The following is a 23,986-nucleotide window of genomic DNA, read 5'->3' on the forward strand; positions in this document are numbered from 1 at the left end:
TAAAGATCACCCAGTTCCAATCCTTTGCCATGGGCAGGGACACCTTCCTCTAGATCAGGTTGCTCAGAGGCCCATCAGGCCTGGCCTTACAAATATTAAGGTCATTTCCAAATTTTAAAAATAAAATATACACTTTCAGGTAATACCATGCATGAAATCCAAGGAAATGGCTTTCAGTTATGGAAGAGACAGTGGAACAGCAATTAAGATTGCAACTCATACACAGTTAACTATTATGAGCTAAAATAAAAGTTGGATGAATCACTTTCCAGCCATATAAATCACTGAAGTTGTTCTATCCATCATGAAGGTAAGCCAACCATGTAATGAATTATACAATGTATTATTTTCCTATGCATATCCTATGTTGTTCCCATAGTTTGTTCTGCTGTTCAAAGTCTATCTGTATTTTTTGCAAATACTTTTAAAATGTATTTGCTATGAATAATTACTTATAAGACTAAAAATACATGCCAGTTATTTTTGTATATTAAATCTGACAGCAGTTAAAGTGTTGGTATCTGAACTTACTTGACAGCATCTTCAAACAACTTTTATTAGGTGTTCTTTACAGGATTAAAAATTCTTAGATTTGTGCAATTTGTTCTATAACTCATGGAAGGGAAAGTAAAAGTGTTCTAGATAATAGACAACCAGTCTCATGAGCGGGAACAGCTTTCCTTGCAATCACTTTTTATTGGGAGCTAAATATGGTCAAACTTTCATTGCAAATTCAGGCAAGGATCGATTCTGAATCCTGTGGAGCAAAATAAAGCTCAGCAGAAATTTCAGGTGTTCCAGTGGAACAAGATCCCAATTACAATTTTTCCATTACAAATGCATTTTATTTGCAAGATGTTGGCGCTGGTTGCTGGCAGAGCAGGCCAGACCTTCACGTGCCCACACAGGCAGTGACACACAAGTCCCCACAGTTTATCAGGATGGAGCTGATCCAGAGGTCTCTGCTCAGACTGTCCTGGATTTTGTGCTCACCAGCACCAGGGAGCTGTTTGTTACCAATGTGATTTCTTAGCATGAGGCACCAGTCCGGCCTTGGTTTGAAGCGCCCTGCAGGAAGCAGTGACCTGGCCCAAGGGAGCTGCTTCTCTGCTGGTTCTGGCACAGCTTCCACACAAGATTTCCAGACACTGCAGCTTTTTGTCCTGAATGTTTGGATGGTGAGTTTAGTATATCAGATTTGCAAAGTCAGTGAGTAACTGGCCCACAAATTATGAATGCAGCAGGAGAGCTTGGATTGAAGCACTGGGAGCTGGGCAGCCAGGGCAGCACACAGGTATGACTGCACTGGTTTGGCACAGCACAGTGTACAGCACTGAAAGCTGAAATCAGGAACTGTGCAGGCAGAGAAGCTGTCTGAAGATGTGGAATTAGGAAGCAGCTCAGTGGTCCATCCATCCAGCCTGGGCTGGCAAAGAAAGCTCAGTGCTGGACAACTCTCATTCCCGGCATTTATACCGGACCTGTAATGGTGCCATGGGTTGCTGTGTCCCCACCAAGTGTAAAGGGCTCTGAAAAAAGAAAAAATTCAGAAAAAACACATCAGTTAGTTTAGTTAATGGAATTACCATTGTGATTTAATGTTAAGATATTCTTGCATCTTCTGTCTTAGAGAGCCAAGACCAAATAACAGTAATTATTTCTTGGCTTTGCTGAAGCCATTGAGTAGGACCTTCATGGTTAATTACTATTCCAGTCACTCTGTCAGGGTGACACATGAGCTCTTAAGAAATCCCCACAGTTTTGAATACTTTCAAAATATTCAAATAATGAAGTGGCAACTGTGCTGTTCTACCATAAGTGTAAAACCTTTCTGTGTCTCAGCTGCTCATTCAGTCTTACTCTAGTAATTTACCTTCCACCCCTGAAGATGGAGTGGAAGAGCATTACAAGTGTTACTTCTGGTTCCATATCTTTAAAGTATTCATGATCTTATTCCATATTTACTGTTTTTTGAGCAACAAGTATCAAATCTTTGGTAATGTTTAGGCAACAATGAGACAAAATATTCTTGTAAGCTCTTGGTTATATAGCCAGTGCAGCCCCCACTAACTGGAACTGCAGGAATTACTCTGGATTTTCTGAGTTAAAACAAAGATACATGTTTTATAATACTCTTCTCAAAATTTATGTAAGCACATTTGAGCATGGTTGTTCAGCTGAGCCTGATAAATGAAGGTATAAATATGGACAATGCTACACAAATGCATGGATCTCTTACCTCCTTTGGCACTGCATCCAACAGCACAAATTCATACTTGTACAGGAACAGCACAACCAACAGCTGGATTTCCATGATTGCAAACCACCTGCACGAAAAAGGAGTTAGCATTGGCCCTCCAGACTGACCATGACATGTGTGTTATTATCAGGTAAGAAACAGGGTGTCTTTGACACATTTTACACTCTGTGCTTTAGTTCTGCCTGAAAGTTTATCTTCCATAGGGAAACTGCTGTAGTTTGGGTTTGTTGCTCAGCAAAGAACACAAATGTGGCAGCTGCCCCTTCTTTCCCTGGTGAAACACTGGACTGACAGTATCCTTCTGACACCTATTTTAAACCAGCTCCTTATCATTATGGATTTTTCCACTGTATAAACATTTATGTTCTCCTAACACTTGCTGACTTGAAATAACTTCCTAGGAGTGAGAAGACAGTCAAACAGAAAAGGCCATATGACTAATTGTGCTATATAAAGTTATATGATACAGCTGGGAGCCTGGTGACATCAGAGAGCAGTGACAGTGGGAGTTATTATTTAATGCGTCAGCATTAGGATGCAGCAGGAGACCCAAGGGCATGGTTTCTTTTTTCTGTAACACTCTCCCAAAGGTATTTCTTAGGCCAGAGAAGATTTTGGATAATTGCAGGTGAAACCCTCCAGGCTACTGGTTTTTAAAGCTTGTGTGTACAAGAGCTTTCTGCATTCACCACTGTGCACCTATGCCAGGTCATGGGATTACTCACTTGCAGAGTTTAGACACAAGTCTTAAATACCCAGTTAAAATAGTAACACCACCTTGCTCTTGTACAGAGAAATGCTGGGAAACCTGGATGAAATAGCTATGGGGGAATTCACAGGGGAAGAGGCTACATGACTGCACATGGAGTTGGCCTGGCAGGTGTGAAGGGAAAATAAAAAGCCCCACAGACCCAAGTTAACTCCTGCAGAGCCACCCTGGGCTCTGGAGTGGGATATCCTTGTTTGTTTCAGCACAGCTTCAGACCCAAATTATCCCTGTGGTTTCACACTACAGCTGCCTCGAGCTTTTGGTGGCCTTGGCTCAGGGGAATGGAGTGCAGAGATATTTTGATGGTTGCTAGCCCAGCTCAGGTGGGATGTAGCCCAAGCTCCAAGCCTGCAGCACCATGCAAGGCTGGGTCCTTCCAGTCCCAGCTCTGCTTGCACAGCAGGGCCCTGGAGCCCAGTGCTTGAGGGGACAACACACCCATGCAAGACAAGCACAGTCACACAAGCAATAATCATCTGGTTTGACCAAAGTAGTCAAACTGACTTCAAATTTTTCTCTTAGATAAAAAATATGGCTTTTTTGGAGCTTTTCCCACATCAGTTTGGTAGAATATTGGACAGCTAAGTTATTTACTAGCTTTCAGTTTGATTAAAGTAGCTTTTAATTTTATCCTGAACTTTTTCAATGGAGAAATTAAATGTTACATATATTTAATTTATAAACTTCATTAAGGAAATAAATAAAAATGCATCTTAAACTTGAAATAGCATTGTTTCATTCAGTTGTATGAAGGAAATCTGCAGCCTGGAATCCTTGATACAACCCTTGATTTAATTATCTTTTTTTTCAAGACCATCACATTATTCTTTTACAATTATTGCTGAAAAACCTGAATGTGTGTGTTACCATGTGGACTGCCAAAGGGTCTGAAAGGGCTTTTTTTGTTTCTCAGCAAGAACAAGATTCTCCATCTGTTGTCTGTGTAGAAATGTTATACTTTCCTCTCTAAACTAAAACTTATTTGAAAGATGTTATCAGAGTCCAGAGAACAGCCTGAACAAAGATATAGGTCAGGATACATAAACAAGCAGCTTTCAGAAACATTGTTTGCAGCTTTCCCTGTACCTGCAGATGCCTCTTGTGAATTTTGCTGTTGCCCTTGCTGGGAATGAGGCTGTGCTCAGATTTAGCTCAGGAATGTGGTACAAGCCACTGAGGTACAGCAGTGAGTGAGCACTTCCCTCTGACAAGCCTAAATGGTAAAAGCAGTTTTACTCATTTTGCTCATGTCTTTAGTGCCTTCACAAAGTTTATCTGGCCCTCATCTCTAGCCTGCCATAGGGTGCAGATTCCAGAATGCAGATCCGCTGCAACACCCTCCTGATTCCTTGCTCCACATGGAACTCGAGGTAAAACAACTGGTCTTAAGGGTTCTAAGGAGATTTTTGTCTCGGAGGAGCTCAGGTTTTGAAGGCAGAGGATTGAGCACAGAGGTGTTTGAACACAGGAACAAGGAGCAGCTGGCTCCCTGGGACTTTCTCCAGGAAGAGGGACAGCAGAGAAAACAGCAGAAGGAATGCAGGAAGTACCAAGGCTGGCATTGCTGAAGGAGTGAAGTGAGACAGGATCTGCAATTTAAGCCATTATACAGTTCTGTGTGCCCTAATGCAAAGACCAGATTCAAACACAGAGGAGACAGTTAGGATACCTGAAGATCAACAGAAATGTCAATGACATCACAGAGAATGGAAAGAGTCTCAAACCTGGGAAATGTTCTGTAGGTTTGTTTAGAACTGGTTTAAGCCAACCTAAGTAACTGTGTCTGTAAAATGGTGTGTATGGAAGTGGAGCAACTCTCCTTTGATGAAAAGAAACCTCAGCAGGGGCAGAGCCAGGCTGAATTTCCTCCCTGCGTGGGGGGCAATATCCCTTGATACACTGGTCTCAGATTCTGCCTGTTCATTGTGACTTCACCTGTCTTTTCCAGGAGTGAAACCACTTTCAGATCAGTTTAAACAAGGTGCAGATGGTGCATTAGGAGACTGACAAAGAGCAAAGCAAACACGTTATCTCCAAGAGTAAGAGAAACCCAGTTCAAGAGAGTTGTTCTCTGCAGGGTTTAGGAATAAATAAACTCCAGCTGTTTCACTGACCTTCCTGGACACTGATGCTTCCCTCCTCCAAATGCCACAAAGCTGTCCAAGAAAGCATTCTTCTCTAAATTTGCCTCTTTCCAACGATCCTGTGGGAAGAAACTTTTTTTTTCCAAATCAGCCTTATATAAATAAAGCTTAACTTTATTTCTTCAGGCTAAAAATGACCTTGGACAGCTAATCCTCAATACAAAGTTGCACTAATACCATTTTTTGCATTCAACCTGTTAGTATTAGAGTCTGGATCCAAAAGTCAACACTGAATCAGGGAAAGAAATGAGAGTCCCATTTGAAGCACATTTAGGTGCCTTAACATGCTGGAGAAGTTTTCAAAATTATCCCTAAAGCAGTTTCCCTATACATCCTCATTTCCTAAATCCTGCATCTTTTGCTATTAAAATGCAACCTTCTCTTTTTAAATGTATCTACAAATGCAAATGTTCAACCAGTACTGAGGGAAGCCTCAGCCACAAAATTGTGCCATGACACACAAATAGCTCATACACATCTTGCACAGAAAAAACATTTCTAAGACAAATGCAAGGTCTATGAGCTTTAACTGGTGTAAGCCAGTGTGTGAGAAGATGAAAGACTCTCCACAAAAAACAGCTTGTCTGTACCCAAAGGGATCCCAGCTCCATCCTAAATTGCTTTGAGAGGAAAGGGACTACACAAGGAACAAGGCAATACTGACTGCAGTTCTGGTGGGTGACGCTGAGAGAAGCACATCTCATGACTGCTGGGTGACAAACTGTACCAGCCTCCACAAACTCAGTGCTACTCTGCCAACTAACACCCTGTCAAGCTTCTGCTGGTGAACTCCTCTGATGAAGCTGTCCCAGAGAAGACACCATCTTGCATTTATCTACTTTAGAAGTTTTTTTCAGCTAGGGCTGATTAGAGATTTCTGAGAAAGAAACCTGTCAGCATCAAAATCCAATAAAGAAGAAAAAAAAACTCCGTGGTGATGAAGCAAGGTCATACATTTGGAATGACAATGTCCAAGGGGCACTCATCTATTCCTCTTGAAAAAAAAAAAGGGAGAGTTTCTAAAAAACAAACTAACTTGCTCTTTAGAAAAAAAGTTACTAAAAAAATAAGCTGCTACATCAGTTTCAGCTTCAGATTTCAAAGAAGCAGGAATTGTTAAAAGGGATTTCAAATCAGGAAGAGTTTGCTAGAAGGGAAGTTTTGTTTAAATTACTTCTTGATGTATTTCTATAAAAAAGACAAACTGTTCTATATTGGATGGTGCTAAAAAGAGCAGTTACAAGCCTGCCCACACAGCCACCTGCAGTGGAATAATAATCAAGAAACTAGATTAACTACTGAATTAGCAGAGATAATACCTACGAGAAATCATCTGGCAGGGAGAGGAGAATACTTGGAATCACAGAATTGGTTAGGTCGGAACAGACCTCTAAGATCATTGAGTCCAACATTAACCCAGCACTGCCAATCCACCACTAAACCACATCCCTGGCTGCCACACCTACACAAATCCCCTCCAGGGATGGTGACCATTTTCCTGGGCAGTCTGTTCCAATGCCTGACAGCGCTTTCAGTCAAGAAATTTTTCCTAATATCCAATCTGAATCTCCCCTGGCACAATTTGAAGCTGGTTCCTCTCATCCTATCAGCTCTTACTTGAGAGAAAAGACTGACTCCCACCTGGCTGCAATGTCCTTTCAGGGAGTTACAGAGAGTGAGAAGATCAGGATCAAAGTGACACTAAGATAGTACCATATTATCTGCAACATGTCACTGAAATTAAAAGACTTTTTTATTTCCACAGGCTCCTCCTTTATGTCCCTGTATTCAAGGCCATTCTCCAGCCAGATTTAAGCACATTCATCCATATACTTTTATTGTAAAATAAGTGAAGGGAAGAAAAGGCAGCAAAATATCCACACTAAGAGTGACAACTTACAGGTTTGAACATTTCTGGGTCAGGAAAATATTTTGGATTCCGGTGCAACCAATATGGTGACAACATCAGCATGTCACCTGCAGGGATGGTGAAATTCTGAAAAGAGAAAAATCTCTAAGAAAAGAACTAAAAATCTCACAAAATAGTCCCTCCTTGGTAGCTCTCTTCCATCAGCAGAAGATCCTAAGAAAAGATAAGTGAGGGTGATAAAGCCATGGTGGCCACATTACATGTCTGAAGTTTCTTCTTGCTGCTGCTATTTTTTTCCACAAAACCTAAACAATGGGGAAGCTGGAAAGATTATTTGTGTTCTGATTTGGGTTTTTTAGATATCAAAACATCAGAAGCATTATTTCTGTCTTTCCTGTTTCTTGATTTATCATATGAGCTGTTTTCTTTTTTCTAAATATTTTGTTAAATACTTCCTTCAATGCAAAGAAACTCAAAGAAAGCCTTCTATGACAATAGATAGATTATACTGATAATTTGATCAGTAATCTTAAATAGTCACAAGCACTGATTCCTCAAGAGAGTGGATTTTTTCCCAAACATTTCTTTGCCAGATTCCTGAATGCTGACACCTTCCTTCTGAATGGTAGTGAATAGGACAAAAAAAGGAGTCTTATCAGTAACTAAAATGTAGATCCTTCAACTATTTTTGTGGTGTCTGATTCCTCTTTTATATGCCATCAGTATCTGTAGTTCAATTCAATTCAATCTCAAATCAATTCAAAACTGAAGGCAAGACTGTGAGCCAGACAATCCAGACCACTCATAAATTAATGATAATAAACAAATCTATTTAAAAGAATATATATGTGAGGCTGGGGAATATCTCTATCACTGTAATTTTACCCAGATCTAATGGGAGGACCCTTTCCAGACAAATCTCACAGCATTCTTTGGGGGAAAAACCCCACAACCAAACCTCACCTTAATTCTAATTGGGTTTATGACTTTCTTGGTGATTGCACCTGGAGACCTCAGCCGTATGGCTTCCAAAGTGCACCATTTAATGAAAGGGATCTTCTTCAGGTCTTCCTCAGACACCTCCAGTGTATCCTTACCTGTTGGGGCATGAAAAAGAAGATTCCATTTATACTTGCTTTGATACAGGCTGGCATGTCTTGCTTTAGGACTGTGGGTGAAATACTTCAAGACCTCAAGGCATTGTTTACACCCAAAAATCGTCTTTGTATTTCAAAGTAAATAAACAGACTCAAATCAGTAACATTTAAGAAAAGCCACTGGACATAATTCAATAACTCTAAGGTATAGATACGGCATTAGATAGAAGGGGCCAAACAAAGTCATGTTGGAAGTTAAAAGTCTTCAGAGTTTTTCTGTACTTTCACAGGACACTGCATGGAAATCTCAGGGACTATAGGCACCAAGACAAGAAGCCATGGCTGAGCTCTTGGACTCTGTTAACGTTAGAAAATGAAACAAGACCAGGAGAAAGACTTCAGGATTTTTCTTTATTGGTTAATTACTGGCATGTTTTGACCCATGTCAACAAAGAGCTTCTGTGAAAGTTTAACTCTGGTCCAAGGGACTGCATATGGGAACAACTGCTCCCAATAGGTGACTGCTTTTTGAGTGAAAGAGGTTACTCATGGGGGGTCAACCATGCTGGAAAAATTTGCCTCTGATGACAGAAAAGAACATTTCCTGGTCTACTTTTTAACCATGAATAGCTGTAACTCTGGTGAACAGCACACCATGAAAAGCACCTGAACTGAAAGACCTCAACTATTAGGTGCCTGGAAAAAGCACAAAACTAGGAAATACAAATACAAATCTAAGTTTAAGTGATAGGAATGAAGAAACACATAGTGTTCTTTTCTGATAGGAACAAAGAGACAAACACATACTGTTCTTTTCCTACTTCCTTCTGCTAACATCAGAGATGGGTTTTGCTTAGAAATACATCTTGATCATATACTGAGTAAAGACCTGAGAGCTGTCTATGCTATCAGTAGCACCCTTAATTGGAACACTCATTGTTCCCAGCCACTGACCAAGTGTGCCCTGTGCTGGGCCAACACAGGATAAATCACTTCCAGCTTCCAGAAGGACAAAATCACATTTATTACCTGCTTTGCCAAAAACAGAAGCCAGGTCTTCCATGACTTTCTTGTAAATGGCAGGATTAGAGAGTATGAAAGCAAGGGTCCAAAATGCAACCTAAACAGAATGGAAATCCTTGAATTGAGGGACATGGAATAGAATGGCAGTATCTTTTTAGCAAATCACAGAGGCAGGTGAAAACATTTGTACTTTTTTTGTGTCTGCCTGCTGTGGTTGAGATGCATGGGGAGCTGTGCTTCCTGGGTAAATCCATATCTAAGGGCTCAGCTCCTGGGAGATTATGTCTAGTCATCTGCTGTGTACTTATCTTTAGGGAACATTATATAGCTTTGGCCTTGAGCTTTGAAACATGGAATCCTTTATTTTCAAATAACTAGGTGTTAAATGAACTACTAAATCATCATGCATGATTAGTTTTAGCTGCAGGAATGAAAGAAAAATAAATTCATACTAGCATTTGCAGAAACGAGGTAAAATGATTTGCAGGGCATTGTCATAGTGAGTCACACTAAAATGGGCAGGAAAAGTTTTAATTAACAGCAAAACAAGGAGTAGTATATCCCCTTTAGAAATAATTTACTAACTGATTATGCAATGAAGTTGAAAATCAAGAAACTTAGGAAAGGAGAAAATCCTCTTAAGCAGGATGAAACCAGAAGGACTGGCAGCAGTGCCAGGAGTCTCTCTCCTCTTGCTGAGCTAGCGGGAGGTGCAGCCTGCACACAGATCTGGTCGTGGGCCATCTGTGCTGGTGAGGGATGAAACTCTGACTGTTATTTCCCAAACAGACTGACATGGATGCAGCCCTTCTTCTGCAAAGCAAGTCTTGTAGCTTAGCCTTCCTGTACAGCACTTGGACACTGTGGCTTCTCTCCATGGGCTAAGAAGGGATAACTGAATTGTTTCAGATAAAAGGGCTTAAAGTGCTTGTAAAAAAATGCCCTTGGAAGGTGAAAGGCCTTTTCTTTCGTCATTCCATTCCCCAGAACAGTGGTTGTTACTATTCTGAGAAACAGAAAAATATCTGTATGTCTATTTACAGCTGAATATTACAGAAGTAAGTGTTGTGGAAGGAATGTCAGTTATCCTGATAACAGACAGCAAGCTATGCCTCCCACTTATGCCAACACGTGAATCCACAGAAACCTCACTGAAATGGATGAAATTCCCTTAGGCTAAACTGCAGTAATATCCAATCTCCAAAAAACATAGATATATCCGTTAGGGGAACATATAAAAATAACTCACTATCTTGTTTTTCTAAATCACATCTGTAATGGACATAACTGTGCTGGAAAGAGCTTAGTAGTCATGGTAAATAAAGGATGTTTTTGCTGCTATGGATTTTTCATCTGAGAAATTCCTGTAAATGTCTTTGGTCAGCCTAAGCTGTCTTAGATATATTGGGCTTGTTAGCATACTTATATCAGTATCATTAATCCAGCAAATCCTTTTCTAACAATGACAAAACTTAACAGCTCTAGAATCAAACTATTGCTTTTCTTCCACTGGCATTTGTACAGCAGATTTCCCAAAAATGAAAGAGAAAAAATCACTTGAGGGTTTACACACAGATGAAGTTACTCTATATTATGCTTTTGATATTCTTTACAATTGGTAACACCAGGGTATCTGAAATAGTCTTTTCTATAATACAGCCACAGTGCTTCAAAACAGAGTTAAATGCTCTTCACAGCTTAGGACTGTGATCTTAATAGCTGTGAGGCTTATGTTCCTGAAATGTTATGACAGGGGACAACATAATTTCGGAAAAATACAAGAAGAGCTTTTCTTGTCATTGCTTCTGTGACATTGCAGCCTGGGTATATTTGTAGTGATGCATGTGGGCGTGATAATCCCTTCTTTGGAATCCATGGAGTGTTTGTGACCTCTGCTTCAAAGCCTTTCCTCCCCAAATCCAGGCTTTGGAGCAGGAGAGAGAGAAGGTGTTTCTGCAGCTGATGTACTTACAGGCACAGCATTTGCTTGGGCAGCCCAGAGCATCAGGAGACCATACTTGGGAGCTAGATGTTTTCCCTGCAAGCTATCCAGGAGATGTTGTAGAAGTGTCTGTTAAAAATAAAATAAAATAATCTGTATTTCCAAGAATATATTAAAATGTAGTTTGGGGCGTGGCTTACTAGAGCTCAAGGACTAGTTTCTCAAAGAGAAGTAATGTTAGTTGTGGATTTTTTGGAAAGCATAATGTAGAGATGATAGCTATTAAAAGAAAATGAGACTCACATAGGCAGAGGGCAAGGAAAACTCAGTGCACCACATGAATTCCTCCTGAATACTCTTGACTGCTCTCCATTTCCTTTAAGTTTTAGAGGATTGGGTTCCCTCACTCCCCATTGTTGCTTGTATGTGAAAGAAAGGAAAAAAAAATCTCTATTCTAATCCCTTCTCTACACCTCTGCTTTAAAGAACCTCAAAATGGGAATGAGCCAGTTGAGCAAATGGAAATGAAGAAAATGTTCTCTCTGATCATGCCCAGAAGTGCTTGTTATAAAGAGATGGTCTGACACATCAGCAAACTCCCTAGCTTCAGGCACCTTGTTGGTGACCTAAGCAGTGACTTCAATGGGCTGATATTTGGAGCTATAGCAACTGTGTAACGTTCTAGGATCAGCTTTTGTTTATAGTATTTCCTTAAAGGCAGGGCAACCATGCACTTGAGGCAAAGCTTCCTGCCTACTTTTCAGAGGGGAAAAGGCCAATCTTGAATTTAAAAAATTGCTGATTTTTTCCAAATTCCTATCCAACCTAAGATACCAAGTATGTGCTGCCCACTTCCTGCACCTTCTTTACCTCCCACCAGCACCTCTCAGCCTTCTCTTTCTTTCTGCTGATCTGGTTTATTTTATTAAATAAATTGCAGTATGTAAAGCTTTTGAAGTCTAAATAAAACCTGTTTTGTTTAATGATCTGTCCTACAACCATTTGGTAGATCAAAATTCCCAGGCCAGTCTGCCGTCACATCTGTCAGCCCTATCGGCAGAATTCCTGCCAGAGCTCAGGAGAATAACCAGGGGAACAACTTATCTCAGCTTTGACACAATCAATATTTAGGGTACTTGGCTCAAGCCAGTAATCTGCTATTTTCTACCAGTCTGGCTGTTGAAGGATCTGCTCACTCTACACCAGGGTTTATAAATAGCACATGTAAGGTTTTGAAGTTTCACACATGCCCTCAGTGGAACAACTGAAGGGTCTTTCTCTCACCTCTTTCAACTGCTCACTGCAGCGTGGGACTGCAGGCTGGGGATGGCTCATAGCTCTGACCCCTTGCCTTAAAATTCCCCAGGGGAAGATGTTAATTCTCAGAATTGCTTCAAATGAACTAAATTGAGGAACAGAAGTCAAAGTTATGGGTCTGTCCTACTGCAGGTGACAGCAATACTGGAACATTTGGGTATAGCTATAAAAGCTGACATACTTGACTTACTCCTTCCAGTACTGAAGTAATTCCTGCCCTCCATTGCTTCAGTCAGAATATACAACAAAGTCATCTTATTTCCTAGCCTCGGATGTTTACCTTGGATGCAGTCTCTGAAGGGTTGGTCCTTTCAGCATCCAACACTACTTTCTCAAATAATTTTAGAAGCCATTTTTTGGATTTAGACCAGTTGCTGTAAAGAAAAGCAACAAACAAGAAGCACTTAACTGAGGCAGCACAAACCAACATTTCCTTTTCCACGAGAAGCCCTCCTTGGGTTGTTTTCCAAAAGCCCCTGGGCAGCAATCAGCTGATGAACAGCCAAGAGATGACTGGCATGAGGAACAGCATGTCCAAGGCCTTCACCTTGGCCAGACCTCCTCTTGCAGCCAGGACCTGGGACTGCAACACTCCTACATCTTCATACCTTTTTATTACAGGTTTTCATTGTTGATTTGGATAGACTGCTTAGGCCAATCATCTTGAAGAAAATCAAGGCCATTTTTTTAGAGCATCCTCAATTCTTTCTGAAGGTATTTTGAGGTGCTAAAGGTGCAATGATGGCCCTGAGAGCACTGACAGCATCTGGAAGCACCTCCTCAGGGTTTAGGTGTTTCTACCCAAGGTCAGTTCTGTGACAGTGCAGACATGTAACCTGGGATTGGTATTGGGAAAACAGCTGAAGTGTGGAAAAGACCAGAGAGACACCTCATTGGAGGCCCCCTGAGCTTGGGACTCACATTTAGGCTCAGGCCTTTGCTCTTTACCCCATTCTGCCTAGTCCCTGATAGGTCCAAGCTGGGCTCTGCTCACCTAGCCAGGTTATTTCTGCTTTATACCAGAAAATGTACAAGACAAGGTCAGAACTTTTTTGAAGCATTTAGCTGAAAACCTGCTTCACCTGAGGGAACACCATTAGTATAAACTGGGCAACATCTAGGGGAAATGTCTCCCCTCCCATGGCTGACCCTGCAGCAAGACAAATGTCTGTAGTGGCTACACCACAATCATCAGCTTTGCCCCTTTACCTCAGGAAGCACTCAGGCATCTGAGAAGCATATTCAAAGTCCTCATCATACTTCTGAAAATGCTCTTCAAATTCCTTGATTTCACTCGGACTGGTTGGGCAGATGCCCTTCCCAAACAGGGTGTTCACCACTGCTGGATACATGACATGCCTGCAAGGACAAGATGCCCAAGACTTAGGGGCCACAGGGAAGCTGCTGCAGTTTCAGCCCATTGGATTGCCCACCCTGGAAGCTGGGGGACTCAAGGGTCACACCAGTATGGAAGGGCTGGCACAAGACTCACATCTCCCACACTTACAAGCCCCACACTTATTTCAGATTTTAGACAGAGGCAGGAGATTCACAGAGCTCAGGCTGGTCCTCTACACATGGCTGAACTTCACCAGCTGGGGTTTGGTCACTCGAGTAGGAGCAGAAAGGCTCTGGACACCGAGGTCCCCTTCTCCCCATGAACCACCCCTCTCATTTCAGTTTGACCCACATGAACCTTCTGGGCACTGCACAAACCCCTCTGGACCAAACATCCTGAAACATCCTTCCTCTGGCTGCAGCTTTCCTGGGCAGATAATGTTTTTTTGGTTTCTTTTCATCTCACTCTTTCATGCTTGCTCCTCTGTTATCCTGCAAACTCTGAGCCCCTTCCTCAGACCCTTCTGTACTCCAGGAAACTCTTGTGCAGCCTTTGCTGCGTTCCATGTGTTACTAAATGGGTATTTCAGGGAACAGTGCTCACTTTTCTGATTTTCTGATTATTAGGAAGAGGGGGCCATCTGGTGGCTCTAAGGATTTAATTTTGAGACCGCTAAATAACATTTATTCAGAATGTTGCATTCCAATACTTTTACTTTGCCTTGTTTAGCAAAGCAGAACCAATCGCCCCCTACAAGATTTCAAAGCCTTCTCCTCCACATTTTTCCCAGTTAATCCAAACTGCAGTAACTGGAATGAGAGGTGCCAAGTGATTTAACTGCACTAACAGCTGTATCTTACTGTATAATGCAGGAAAGGGCAGCAAAAGACAATGTGAATGGGAGGTGTTAGAAACAGGTCCAAACCAAAGGCAGTATCTGTTCCCATCCCTGGGAATCTTCAAGGCCAGGCTGGATGGGGCTCTGAGTGACCTGCTCTAGGGGAGGTGCCCATGGCAGGGGATGGAATAAGGGGATCTTTAAGGATCCTTCCAACCTAAACTATTCTAGGATTACATGAATATTCAACTTGTAGTACAGATGGACAGACAAGATACAGGTGTTATCCCAGATAATCAGGAAAAAGGAGTTAAAAGCTTTGTTGCTGTCACATGAAACAATTTTTTTTAATGTGAAGTTCTGACAGCCAAGTCAGTTGCAGAAGGTCATAGTTAAGCTTCAAGCTAAGCTTGGCTCAAACATGGAAACTTCTCAACCTGCAGAAGATTAAGCATTTTTTTCTACGTTCTTTATAAATAATGTGAAGCTTTTATCCCATCTTTTGGGAAACAGGGTTTGTTGGAACATGCTGTGTTTTCTTTTTTCTTCCAAACAGGCAGTTCAGATTCTTCTTCTAACTGGGAGAAACACCTTTCCATGAAACCTTGTCCACTCTGTGAGCCACTTTGAAACCATGAAGCTGTGAGGAGCACCCTAACAAAACTTTTGTAAGACTTTTGAGCTCCAGCTGCTTTACAGAAATATTTCCCTTCCATGAAGGACACCCCTGAGTTAGAGATGTGCTGCAAGTCTCCCTTACCTTACCAGGGCATTGAGGTCTCCCGTGCCCTCCGTGCCCAGGTGAGCCATGTGCTCATGGAGCTCCTTACACAAAGTGCCTGAGAACATGTGCAGGTTACTGGGACTCATCTTCCCCTTCATCATGCTGTAGAGGTTACCATGGTTCTCATAAAATGCTTCTGCAGGAACAGAGACTAAATACAAAATGAAACAGAAACATTTTGGAAAGTAGATTTTTCACTGAAAGATAGAGTGAACATTTTTACACTTAACTTCTAATTTAAATGCCTTAACCCTCATTTTCCCAAAGTAAAATTCCCTGGAAGCCTCCTTGTAACCATGTAAAGATTTTGGTAATGACTCTGCTTCTCCCAGCCTGTGTAACGTCTTCCTGCCTCGTGGAGCTTCAGTGCCAGAACCAACAATCCAGAGATTTCCCCCCAGTGGGATGTACAGAGATGTGCAGGCATGCCACAAAACTGAATGAAGTCAAAAAAACCAGTTTGTGTCTCCATGCAATAGAAGTACATCCTCATAAACACCTCATCCTTTTCTAATGACTGTTGTACTACTGTGTAGTAACTAATTATTGCTGCAAGTAATTATTGCTGCAAGCTGATTTTCCAGTGAAGTGATAGAATTACCTACAACTGCTCTTAACAAGGTACATGCATGTGGGGTGTCCAGCCACAGCAAAGGACCTGATCTCAAACTAGGACTGCTGGATGGTGAAAATAATAACATTCCCTGGATCAGAAACTTCTCATTCCTTGAGACTCCCTCAGTTGGTTTACAGTACTAGATCGTCATGGAGAAATTGAATTTCACCATTTCACATCAGAGTCATGGATTAAAATAAGCATTTAAGGTATAATCAAAAAGCCAATAGGCTTTTGGTTGGGATTTAATCTTCCTGGGTAACTAGATTTGGTTTCCTTTAAAAAGAGACAGGTCTCAGTTACCTGCATTCTTGACAGCTTGCTGTACTGCCTGTTCAAAATTTAAGTCTTCAGATTTAAAAAATACTTCAGTTCCTTCTTCCTCAGTAACGAAAGTGAACCGTTTTCCCAGAGCAAATATTGTGAACACAGGTCCATGCTGGAACAAACAGAGATTTCCTGTCAGTACCCTGTTAACACAATTTGCAGGAGCCCCAGCACAACTTCAGTGCTGCTGAGAGGTCAGGAGGGAGGACCTGGTCATTCCTGCCTTCTGCACACCTTGGCTCAGAACTGCACAGGATGAACATGAATCAGACCAAAATTTGCAGATTTATGACCAGAAGGGAATGTGGTATGTGTCTGACCTCTTGCAGAGTAAAGACATTTCTTCTCTTAAATTAACACTTTATATTTGAATTACATTGCAGCTCAAGCAATACAATCTATGTGGATTTAGAGAAGTCAAGGTATGGGTTATCTTCTGCACACTTTGGCTGACACAGCAAAGTACCAATACTGTAAAAATCCATAATCCTACAGTTTCAGTCTACACTGTTTTAGCAAAAAGTCCACCCTCCTACATATTTTTAATATTTCCCTTCCCTTCCCCCTGTCTTTTCTCCCAATACCAATGATTTCTTTCTTGTAGAGATTAATATCAAAATAGCTAACAACCTTTGAGCAGAACAGATTGACTGACATTCAGGAAAGGTTTTTGATGCCATAAATCATTATTTCATCTTCCCTTAATCTAATATCCTAGAGCCTTCTTAGAACTTCCAGCAATAGGAATTCAATTCTGAGTTCCTACATTGTCAAAATTAACACTAATGTTTGTAAATACTCTAAACTAGAAAACAAATGTGTAATACCTTCTGTCTGCCAGATGTAGGCATAAAAAGATCATTCTACCTTGCTCACATTGTTTATACCATTGACTTAAACCATTTTTTTTGCTGTTGGTGTCTGTGGTGTAAATCCTGCTTCATCAAAAGCTCTTTGAAGCCAAGGAGAAGATTCCTCCTGGCCTCAGCTGAATTTTGATTGTGTCCTTCAACTGCAAATTATTAAAGAAAGAATGACAGTTCCAACTCTCTGGGTGATAATAAATAAAATACTGTTTTAATAACAAGTGTTCAAGGTTGGACGAGGCTTTGAGCACCTGTCCACTGGAATTTGTCCCTGCCCATGGCAGGAGGTGGAACAAGATGAGCTTTAAGGTCCCTTCCAACACAGACCAATCTGTGATTCCATGACTCTATAACAGCTGAATTTCTAAGATTGCTTTTTGATGTCCATGTCCTCATCATCAGTCTGGATAAATATCAGTGAATTTGTATCATGCTTAAAAATTAAATGTTTAAAATTTTAAATTAACATTAAAACATACTTTAATTTAAAAATAAAATTGAATTTGAATTAATAGCAGCCTGCAATAACACTTAATTATTCAATTAAGGTCACTCTCAATTAATGATTGGAACACTTTATTTTAGGTGATTACATGTGAACAAGATGTCTGAGTTCCAATAATAGACAACAGAAATCGAGTCTGTGCAGTCAAGGGATCCCAAACACCAATTCACCAGACCATCTCCTGCACTCCTGGTTTTGGAGGGAGCTAATCTGCCCTTGGACTCCACTGACAGCACTGACAACCTGTCCAGAGACCATCTTGGAAACCTGCAAACACCTCCACAACAATCTGGGTTTGAATCTCATCCAACTTCCTGCAATCTATTTAGAATCGTTAAAATTAGATCAATATTTAACAAAACTGAAAAAAGAAAACTCCATAGATGACTCTCTCCAGAATAAGTTAGTCTCACAGAGCAGCACTGTCATGGCAGATATTCAAACAAATCTTTCAGAAAGCAGAATTTTGTGTCCAAATAGATATGACATTTGATGAATGCAAAGCAAAACTAAACTATTAGTTCTCAAACTAGAAAGGTTTGAGAATCAAACTAATAAAGGTAATCTGCCTCAACAGAGGCAGATTAGAGACTTTTCCAAGCATGTCAGATGCAGGGAGTCTCCCAGTGCACTGCTGAGCCTGATAAACACTCAAGGTGTAAGGAAACCAAGAGGGGAAGGAACCTGAGTTAGGATTACATCAGTGGAGGACCAGTCCCACCTTGGAGCCTTTCACTGAGAGTGATGGACTGAGACCTTGTTTTGGAAGTATTGAGCAGAATAGACTTAAACAAGTTCTAGGTAAAACAGTGATAAATATTTCAATTCAGAACTCTTGAGGAATTAAAATAAGAAGTTGCAGAACTCCCTACTGTGATCTGTTAAATCATTCTCAGCAACAGGAGCATGGACAGGCAAACATAGTGCCAGAAGGACCTGGGAAGCCTCAGAGTCATTTTGGTACTCAAAAAATTAGAGAAAGCATTATTAAAGATTGGAATTACTAGTGGATAAATAGGATGTACTGCAAAAGAGCCCAGCACAGCTTTTAGGGAGACATAAGGTTGTGTGGTGATAGAAATATTTTCTAATTCATTCTTTGGAAGAAGAACTAAAAGTTTACTCATGATCTGGAGTCATCTGAGAGTCTAAAAAATGAGAAGACCTAGAAATGTCACAGAAGAAGGCTTAGAATAATGACACTGAAATAACTCCAAAATCTATTTTGCAAGTGCTAATAAATGGCTTCAAACTGTAAGCAAGTAGGTTTGCACTGGATGTTTGGGAGAAATTCTCTACTGTGAGGGTGGTGAGGCCCTGGCACGGGTTGCACAGAGCAGCTGTGGATGCCCCATCCCTGGAAGCGTTCAAGAGCAGGTTGGATGGGGCTCTGAGCAACCTGGGATAGTGTGAAGTGTCTCTGTTGTGGCAGAGGGGTTGGAATGAGATGATCTTTAAGGTTCCTTCCAACCCAAACCATTCTATGATAATTAATCTGGAGCTCTTCTCTTGCTAGGAAAGGAGAGGAAAAAGGACAAGAAACATCTAAACCCATCCTGTGCCTGCATCTTTAATTTGTGTTTCTGCCCATTCCATCTCAGCAGGATATTCTGAGCTAGTCACAGTCAAAGGGATGCACAACATGCATGAATATTTCAATAAAAGGAGATTAAGTGAACTTAGATCCCAGGAAAAGAGGAAAAGATAATCATTATTCTCAGTTCCTCATAATGTAAAAGTTAATGGGCTTGAGATTAGGAGTTAGATGGCTTAAAACCAGACAGAATACTTTATTTATATGGGTCATGATTAAATTAAGGATTCACTGCTGTGCATTGCTGTGAAGCCAAATTTATACATAGGGTAACAAAAGAGATTAGGTCAAATCATATAGATGCAAATTCCAGCCTAGCAAATCCCTAAACCAGGAGCTGAGAAGAAAAAGCAGGAAGCTACATACTCTCACCTGGGTGTGCTCCTTACACCCGGTTACTGAGCATCTCCTGATGGCTGCAGTCCCAGACAGACACCTGAATAACCAGACTGCTCATCTGTCAAAATGTGTAATTACACTGATGTTACACTGCAATAAAATCAGCTCCTGGAATGCACTTGTTTTATGGGAAGGTACCAACAGAATGCAGGCTCTGCTGCCAGCACTGCAGCCAGGTTACTGATCTGAAACAGCTTTTAAGGACACTTCACAATATAGAGAGATATAGAAAGAAAAAAAAAATCCTTTTAGGATTTATTGCTTTCACTCATGAAAGCTAATTTTTTTCCAAAGATTGAGAAACACTTCAGTGCCATAGTAAGATACAGATTCAAGCCTGAAGAAAGTAACACTCCAGAGAAATAAAAACTTCAGAATTATGTTCTCCAAAATCCCAAAGGAAATCAGGGAAATAGTCATATTCCCCAGGGGCACTGACAGGGAGCAACCACTCTCAGCTGGGACAGCTGCATTGCACCAGGAGCTCTGCTGGGAGCACTGGGTGGGTTTCCTCTCTCTCCCGTGGGTGTGCACACACACAGGGTCAATGCCACGTCCCCTCTCTAGCTCAGGGACTGCAGCATTTTGGTCTTCTACACCTGGGACCAGTCACAGACCTTCAGGGACTCAGCTGTGGACACTGAGTATGGAAATGCTCCACCAGAAGCCTTCTCCAGCCTGCTCCCCTCCCTTGCAGAGTAACCCAGTGAGGCATCCCTCACCCAGCCACACACAGAAAGGCCAACAGTCCTGGACACAGCACCTTGTCCCAATTCAGCACTGCCTCTGAGAGGGATGTATGGATCCCACAGGTCCCCACAACAGTGCACAACAATCCCCTGGGTTTAACTGAACTTTTCCTGTTTGCTTAATCAGCAAACTGATGAGAAGAATTTGAAATTTCTTACTAACTCTTATCATGTTACCCAGGAGAACTGGGGAGCCACCTTTTGAACCCCTCATTAAGCAGATCACCCTGTATTTTATGGGGCATGGTGGTTCTGGTTATTTCCTGTCCTTTCCATACTGCTACAAAACTTGTCTCACCAGGCAGCTTTAGGAGGAAGAGGTGGTATCTTTTATTAGATGAGAGATTAAATATTTTATAAGAGCAGGGGAACTTTCTTTTCTTAGTCCCAGTGATGACACAAGGGGGAAAGGAGACAATTCTTCCAGCCCACGTGTTCTTCCGTGGGAGGAAAATAGAAGCAGCAAACTCCAAGCAAAGGGCAGGCTGGCAGCAGTGGAACTTTACTGTGTTACCCAGGGCTTGAGAGAAAAAACAGTGAAGGACAGACACAAAAGGAATTAAGGAAGAAAGGGGTTAAGAAAGACATGAGTGTCACTTTGGCAGTCTGAAGGATTAATCCAGAGGAGGAATTGCAAGAGTCTCCGCTGAGGACAATGATCTAGCAGAGACGAGGAGGTTTCACACTGCCTAAAGCCTGTGTCTGTAACACCTTTTACGAGGGTGGCTCGCTCATATTAAGGACACAACCTTGTTCTGGCAGTATCAAGGAGCCTGGAATTATTGCAGATGGATTTTGCAAGCCCTGTAGTGCCTGTTAATGGCCCCTTTGGCAGCAGCTCCGGTTTGGTTTGGCTGTGCTCTCCAACAGTGCCTACTCTTTCAAAGGGAGCAGGCAGGAAAAGACATTTTCCCTGGCCTCAGCACAGCGTGCCAGTGTGGGAGGTGGGAAGGGAGGGAGACTTTCAGTGTCTGAGGACGCTTTCAGGAGAGGAAGGGGACAACAAACAAGTGGCCTTCCTCAGAGGCAGGGAGACTGCCAGGTGATGGTGCTGCAGGCAGGTGGCGAACCTGGGAGGGAGGGATGGAGACATCGCCCTCGGCCCAGGGGGACCACAGGGAGAGGTCAGAAGGAGCTGCTGGACCAAAAGTCAAAGGAGAAGCCCTACCAGCAAACACACAGTAAAGGGAGAGGTGTAAGAAAGCCTTCTCTTCCTTCTTTGCTTTGAGTTTTCAGCCATTGAGAATGTTTCTTGTTCTAGTTTCTGTCCCAACAAAACCAGAGGTTTATAAAGTCCTTCAGGTGTTCCTAGAGTGTGCAGATGCATCAGCAGCTGCCACAGCATCATCCTGGATGATGATGAACACCAAATGAACACCAAAATTATTTAACCCAGAGCCAATGAGTGTGCATTTGCACAGATGAAAGCTACAGGAAAGACACAGTAATAAAAAGATTTAAATTGGCCTGTCAAGCACAGAGAAGCCAAGAAACTCCAGATCATACCTCTAAGCTTACCCCATGATGCACCTAATGTGCTTTAATGCAAGATTGACAGCTCTTGTTCTCAAAGATCAGACTTAATCCTCTGCTTTAATACCACATGTTTATAACAATACAAAAGAAATGCAAATATGAAATCAAGCAGTTCAAAATGAAAAAGTAATGGTATCCAGTATTTATTGATGTGGGTTTTCTCTTTTTTTCAAATTTCAGGATGTAACAGTGGTTTCATTTTTAGCTAGTTTTTGCAAGTAGTGGGGCTGTGGGATCCTTCAGCATGAAACACTCAACGTTGATGACACTGTAGTAGCGGGGGAAATATAATTCCTGAATGAAAGTGGGAAACTGGGGTTTATATCAGTTATTATTAAATATCTAGAAATTAAGAATTTTACCTCTTTCTATCCGACAGACACAGAAAAAGAAATTCAAGTCCAAGGGGTAAATCCTGACCCCTATGTTTAGTTAAGATTTTTAGGACAGAAAATTTGATCTGCCAAGCACATCTGTATTCCTTGAATGCTGAGGGACTTTTTCGAGCTGGTGCTCAAAAATCTCACCTAATTTTAGGCATGCAAATAAGTAGTTTCCTGGTCCCAGCACTTGGCATAGAGCTTTCCACATTATCTGAAACCAAGATTAACACACAGCCAGACTGCAAAAGCAAAACGGCAGAGGTCCAAACAGGATAATCACAGCACAGAGACCGTGCCTGGATCAGATCCACAACTCACCAATGCTGGTGGCACTAAGCCGATTCTTCACCATTTAAATGCTCCTGACGTTATAAAAGGTGTCAGGAAAGGGCAAAACTGAAGGCAGGAGTTTCTGCTCGCCTTTCCCCCTGCAGGCAGCCACCCTGAGCACGCACCCACGAGCACCAGGCCTTACCTCGTTCCTGGCTCGCTCTATAAACTCCAAAGGAGCTTTCCCGAACTGAAACGCAGCTCCGAACCAAGGGATCCAGCTCCTGATGCAAGGAGGCGAGCTCGGGTTTCTCAGCTGAAATAAAAGAGCCTTGACAATGAGGAGTCCCAGGAGCGCTGCCAAGAGCACAGCGAGATCCATTTTGCCTCTCGGCCGCCCGGCCCGGCCCCGGCTGCTGCTCCGCCTGCCCCGGCATGGCCGCGCTGGCCGCGCTCCGAGCTCATCCTCCCTGAGCTGCCCTGCGCTGCCACGGGGACAGCGGGGACAGCGTGAAAGCCCTGAGCTGCAGGGGGCACAGCCCTTGTTCTGTTACAGGCAGAGCCAGTTCTCATCCGTTCTGGGATGAGGACCAACTGTGCTGTTGCAAAACCTAGATATTGCTGTGGCAAAGCCTTGGACTTTGCAGTGGTTGCTGGAAGGCCACCGGGCAGCCAGGGACACGGCCAGGGACACTGGCTAAGCAGTGCAGAGCCTTCTTCAATTTAAAAAATATGCAATATTGAGATTACAAAGCAGAGAGCCTGTGAGTTGCAGACATTTCGCTTTCAGCAAGTCATAGATGGCAAGAAACTTCTGCAGGCATCACCTGAAGCAGAAACCTTAAGAAAGAGATCTCTCACCCGTCTGAAATACCTAATTAAAGGCTGGATGTGTGTCCAGTGTCTGAGGAGCAGAGAAATGCTTCTGAGGTTGAACTAACAGATCAAAACCTGCTGGCCACCTCTATTACATCTGTGCCATGTCAGAAGACAAGGTTTCAGAGAGGTCAGATTAGTTTCTTTGCGTGTGTGAAAGTGGCACGTCAAAATTACTTACAGAATGCATTAAATATAAAAAGCCCCTAGGAAGTGCTGTCAGCATCTACCCCCACACACCCTCAGCAGCTTTGAAGAGAACAGAAAACCAGGAGTTGCTGACAGACCAGATGAGTGTGCTGCCTCTCAGGGGGACCTCAGCAGGATAAAAAATGGGCAGAGAGGGACTTATCTCAAAATCAGAGAATGACAGTTCAGAAGGGACACCAAGGATCCCCTGGTCCAGCTTTTCTTGACAATAAATAAATAAATAAAGTTCAGTAAAGGGAAATAGCAAGTTCTGCCACTGAGTAGGAACAACA

At 42.1% G+C, this 23,986-nt stretch overlaps 1 protein-coding gene across 4 annotated transcripts; it reads right to left on the reverse strand.

Annotated features, from left to right (window-relative positions):
• Nucleotides 1-677: 677 nt before the first annotated feature.
• Nucleotides 678-23,180, reverse strand: CYP39A1 (cytochrome P450 family 39 subfamily A member 1). 4 transcript variants are annotated; one of them, XM_026795473.2, is made up of 12 exons: nt 22,834-23,136; nt 16,303-16,438; nt 15,360-15,534; nt 13,632-13,781; nt 12,703-12,796; nt 11,136-11,234; nt 9,170-9,260; nt 8,007-8,140; nt 7,074-7,169; nt 5,144-5,245; nt 2,240-2,327; nt 678-1,529 (listed from the first exon to the last, which is right to left on the reverse strand). In XM_026795473.2, the coding sequence occupies exons 1-11, from the start codon at nt 23,008-23,010 to the stop codon at nt 2,271-2,273; spliced, it is 1,311 nt and encodes a 436-aa protein (XP_026651274.1). In that variant the 5' UTR covers nt 23,011-23,136; the 3' UTR covers nt 678-1,529; nt 2,240-2,270. The 4 variants fall into 4 exon arrangements, with proteins under 4 accessions (XP_026651274.1, XP_005490410.1, XP_074392634.1 ...); XM_005490353.4 differs by having other exon boundaries at nt 5,144-5,232; nt 22,834-23,133; XM_074536533.1 differs by lacking the exon at nt 16,303-16,438 and having other exon boundaries at nt 5,144-5,232; nt 22,834-23,180.
• Between the last annotated feature and the right edge of the window lie 806 nt (nt 23,181-23,986).

This window comes from Zonotrichia albicollis, chromosome 3 (assembly GCF_047830755.1).
Source record: "Zonotrichia albicollis isolate bZonAlb1 chromosome 3, bZonAlb1.hap1, whole genome shotgun sequence".
NCBI lineage: Eukaryota > Metazoa > Chordata > Aves > Passeriformes > Passerellidae > Zonotrichia > Zonotrichia albicollis.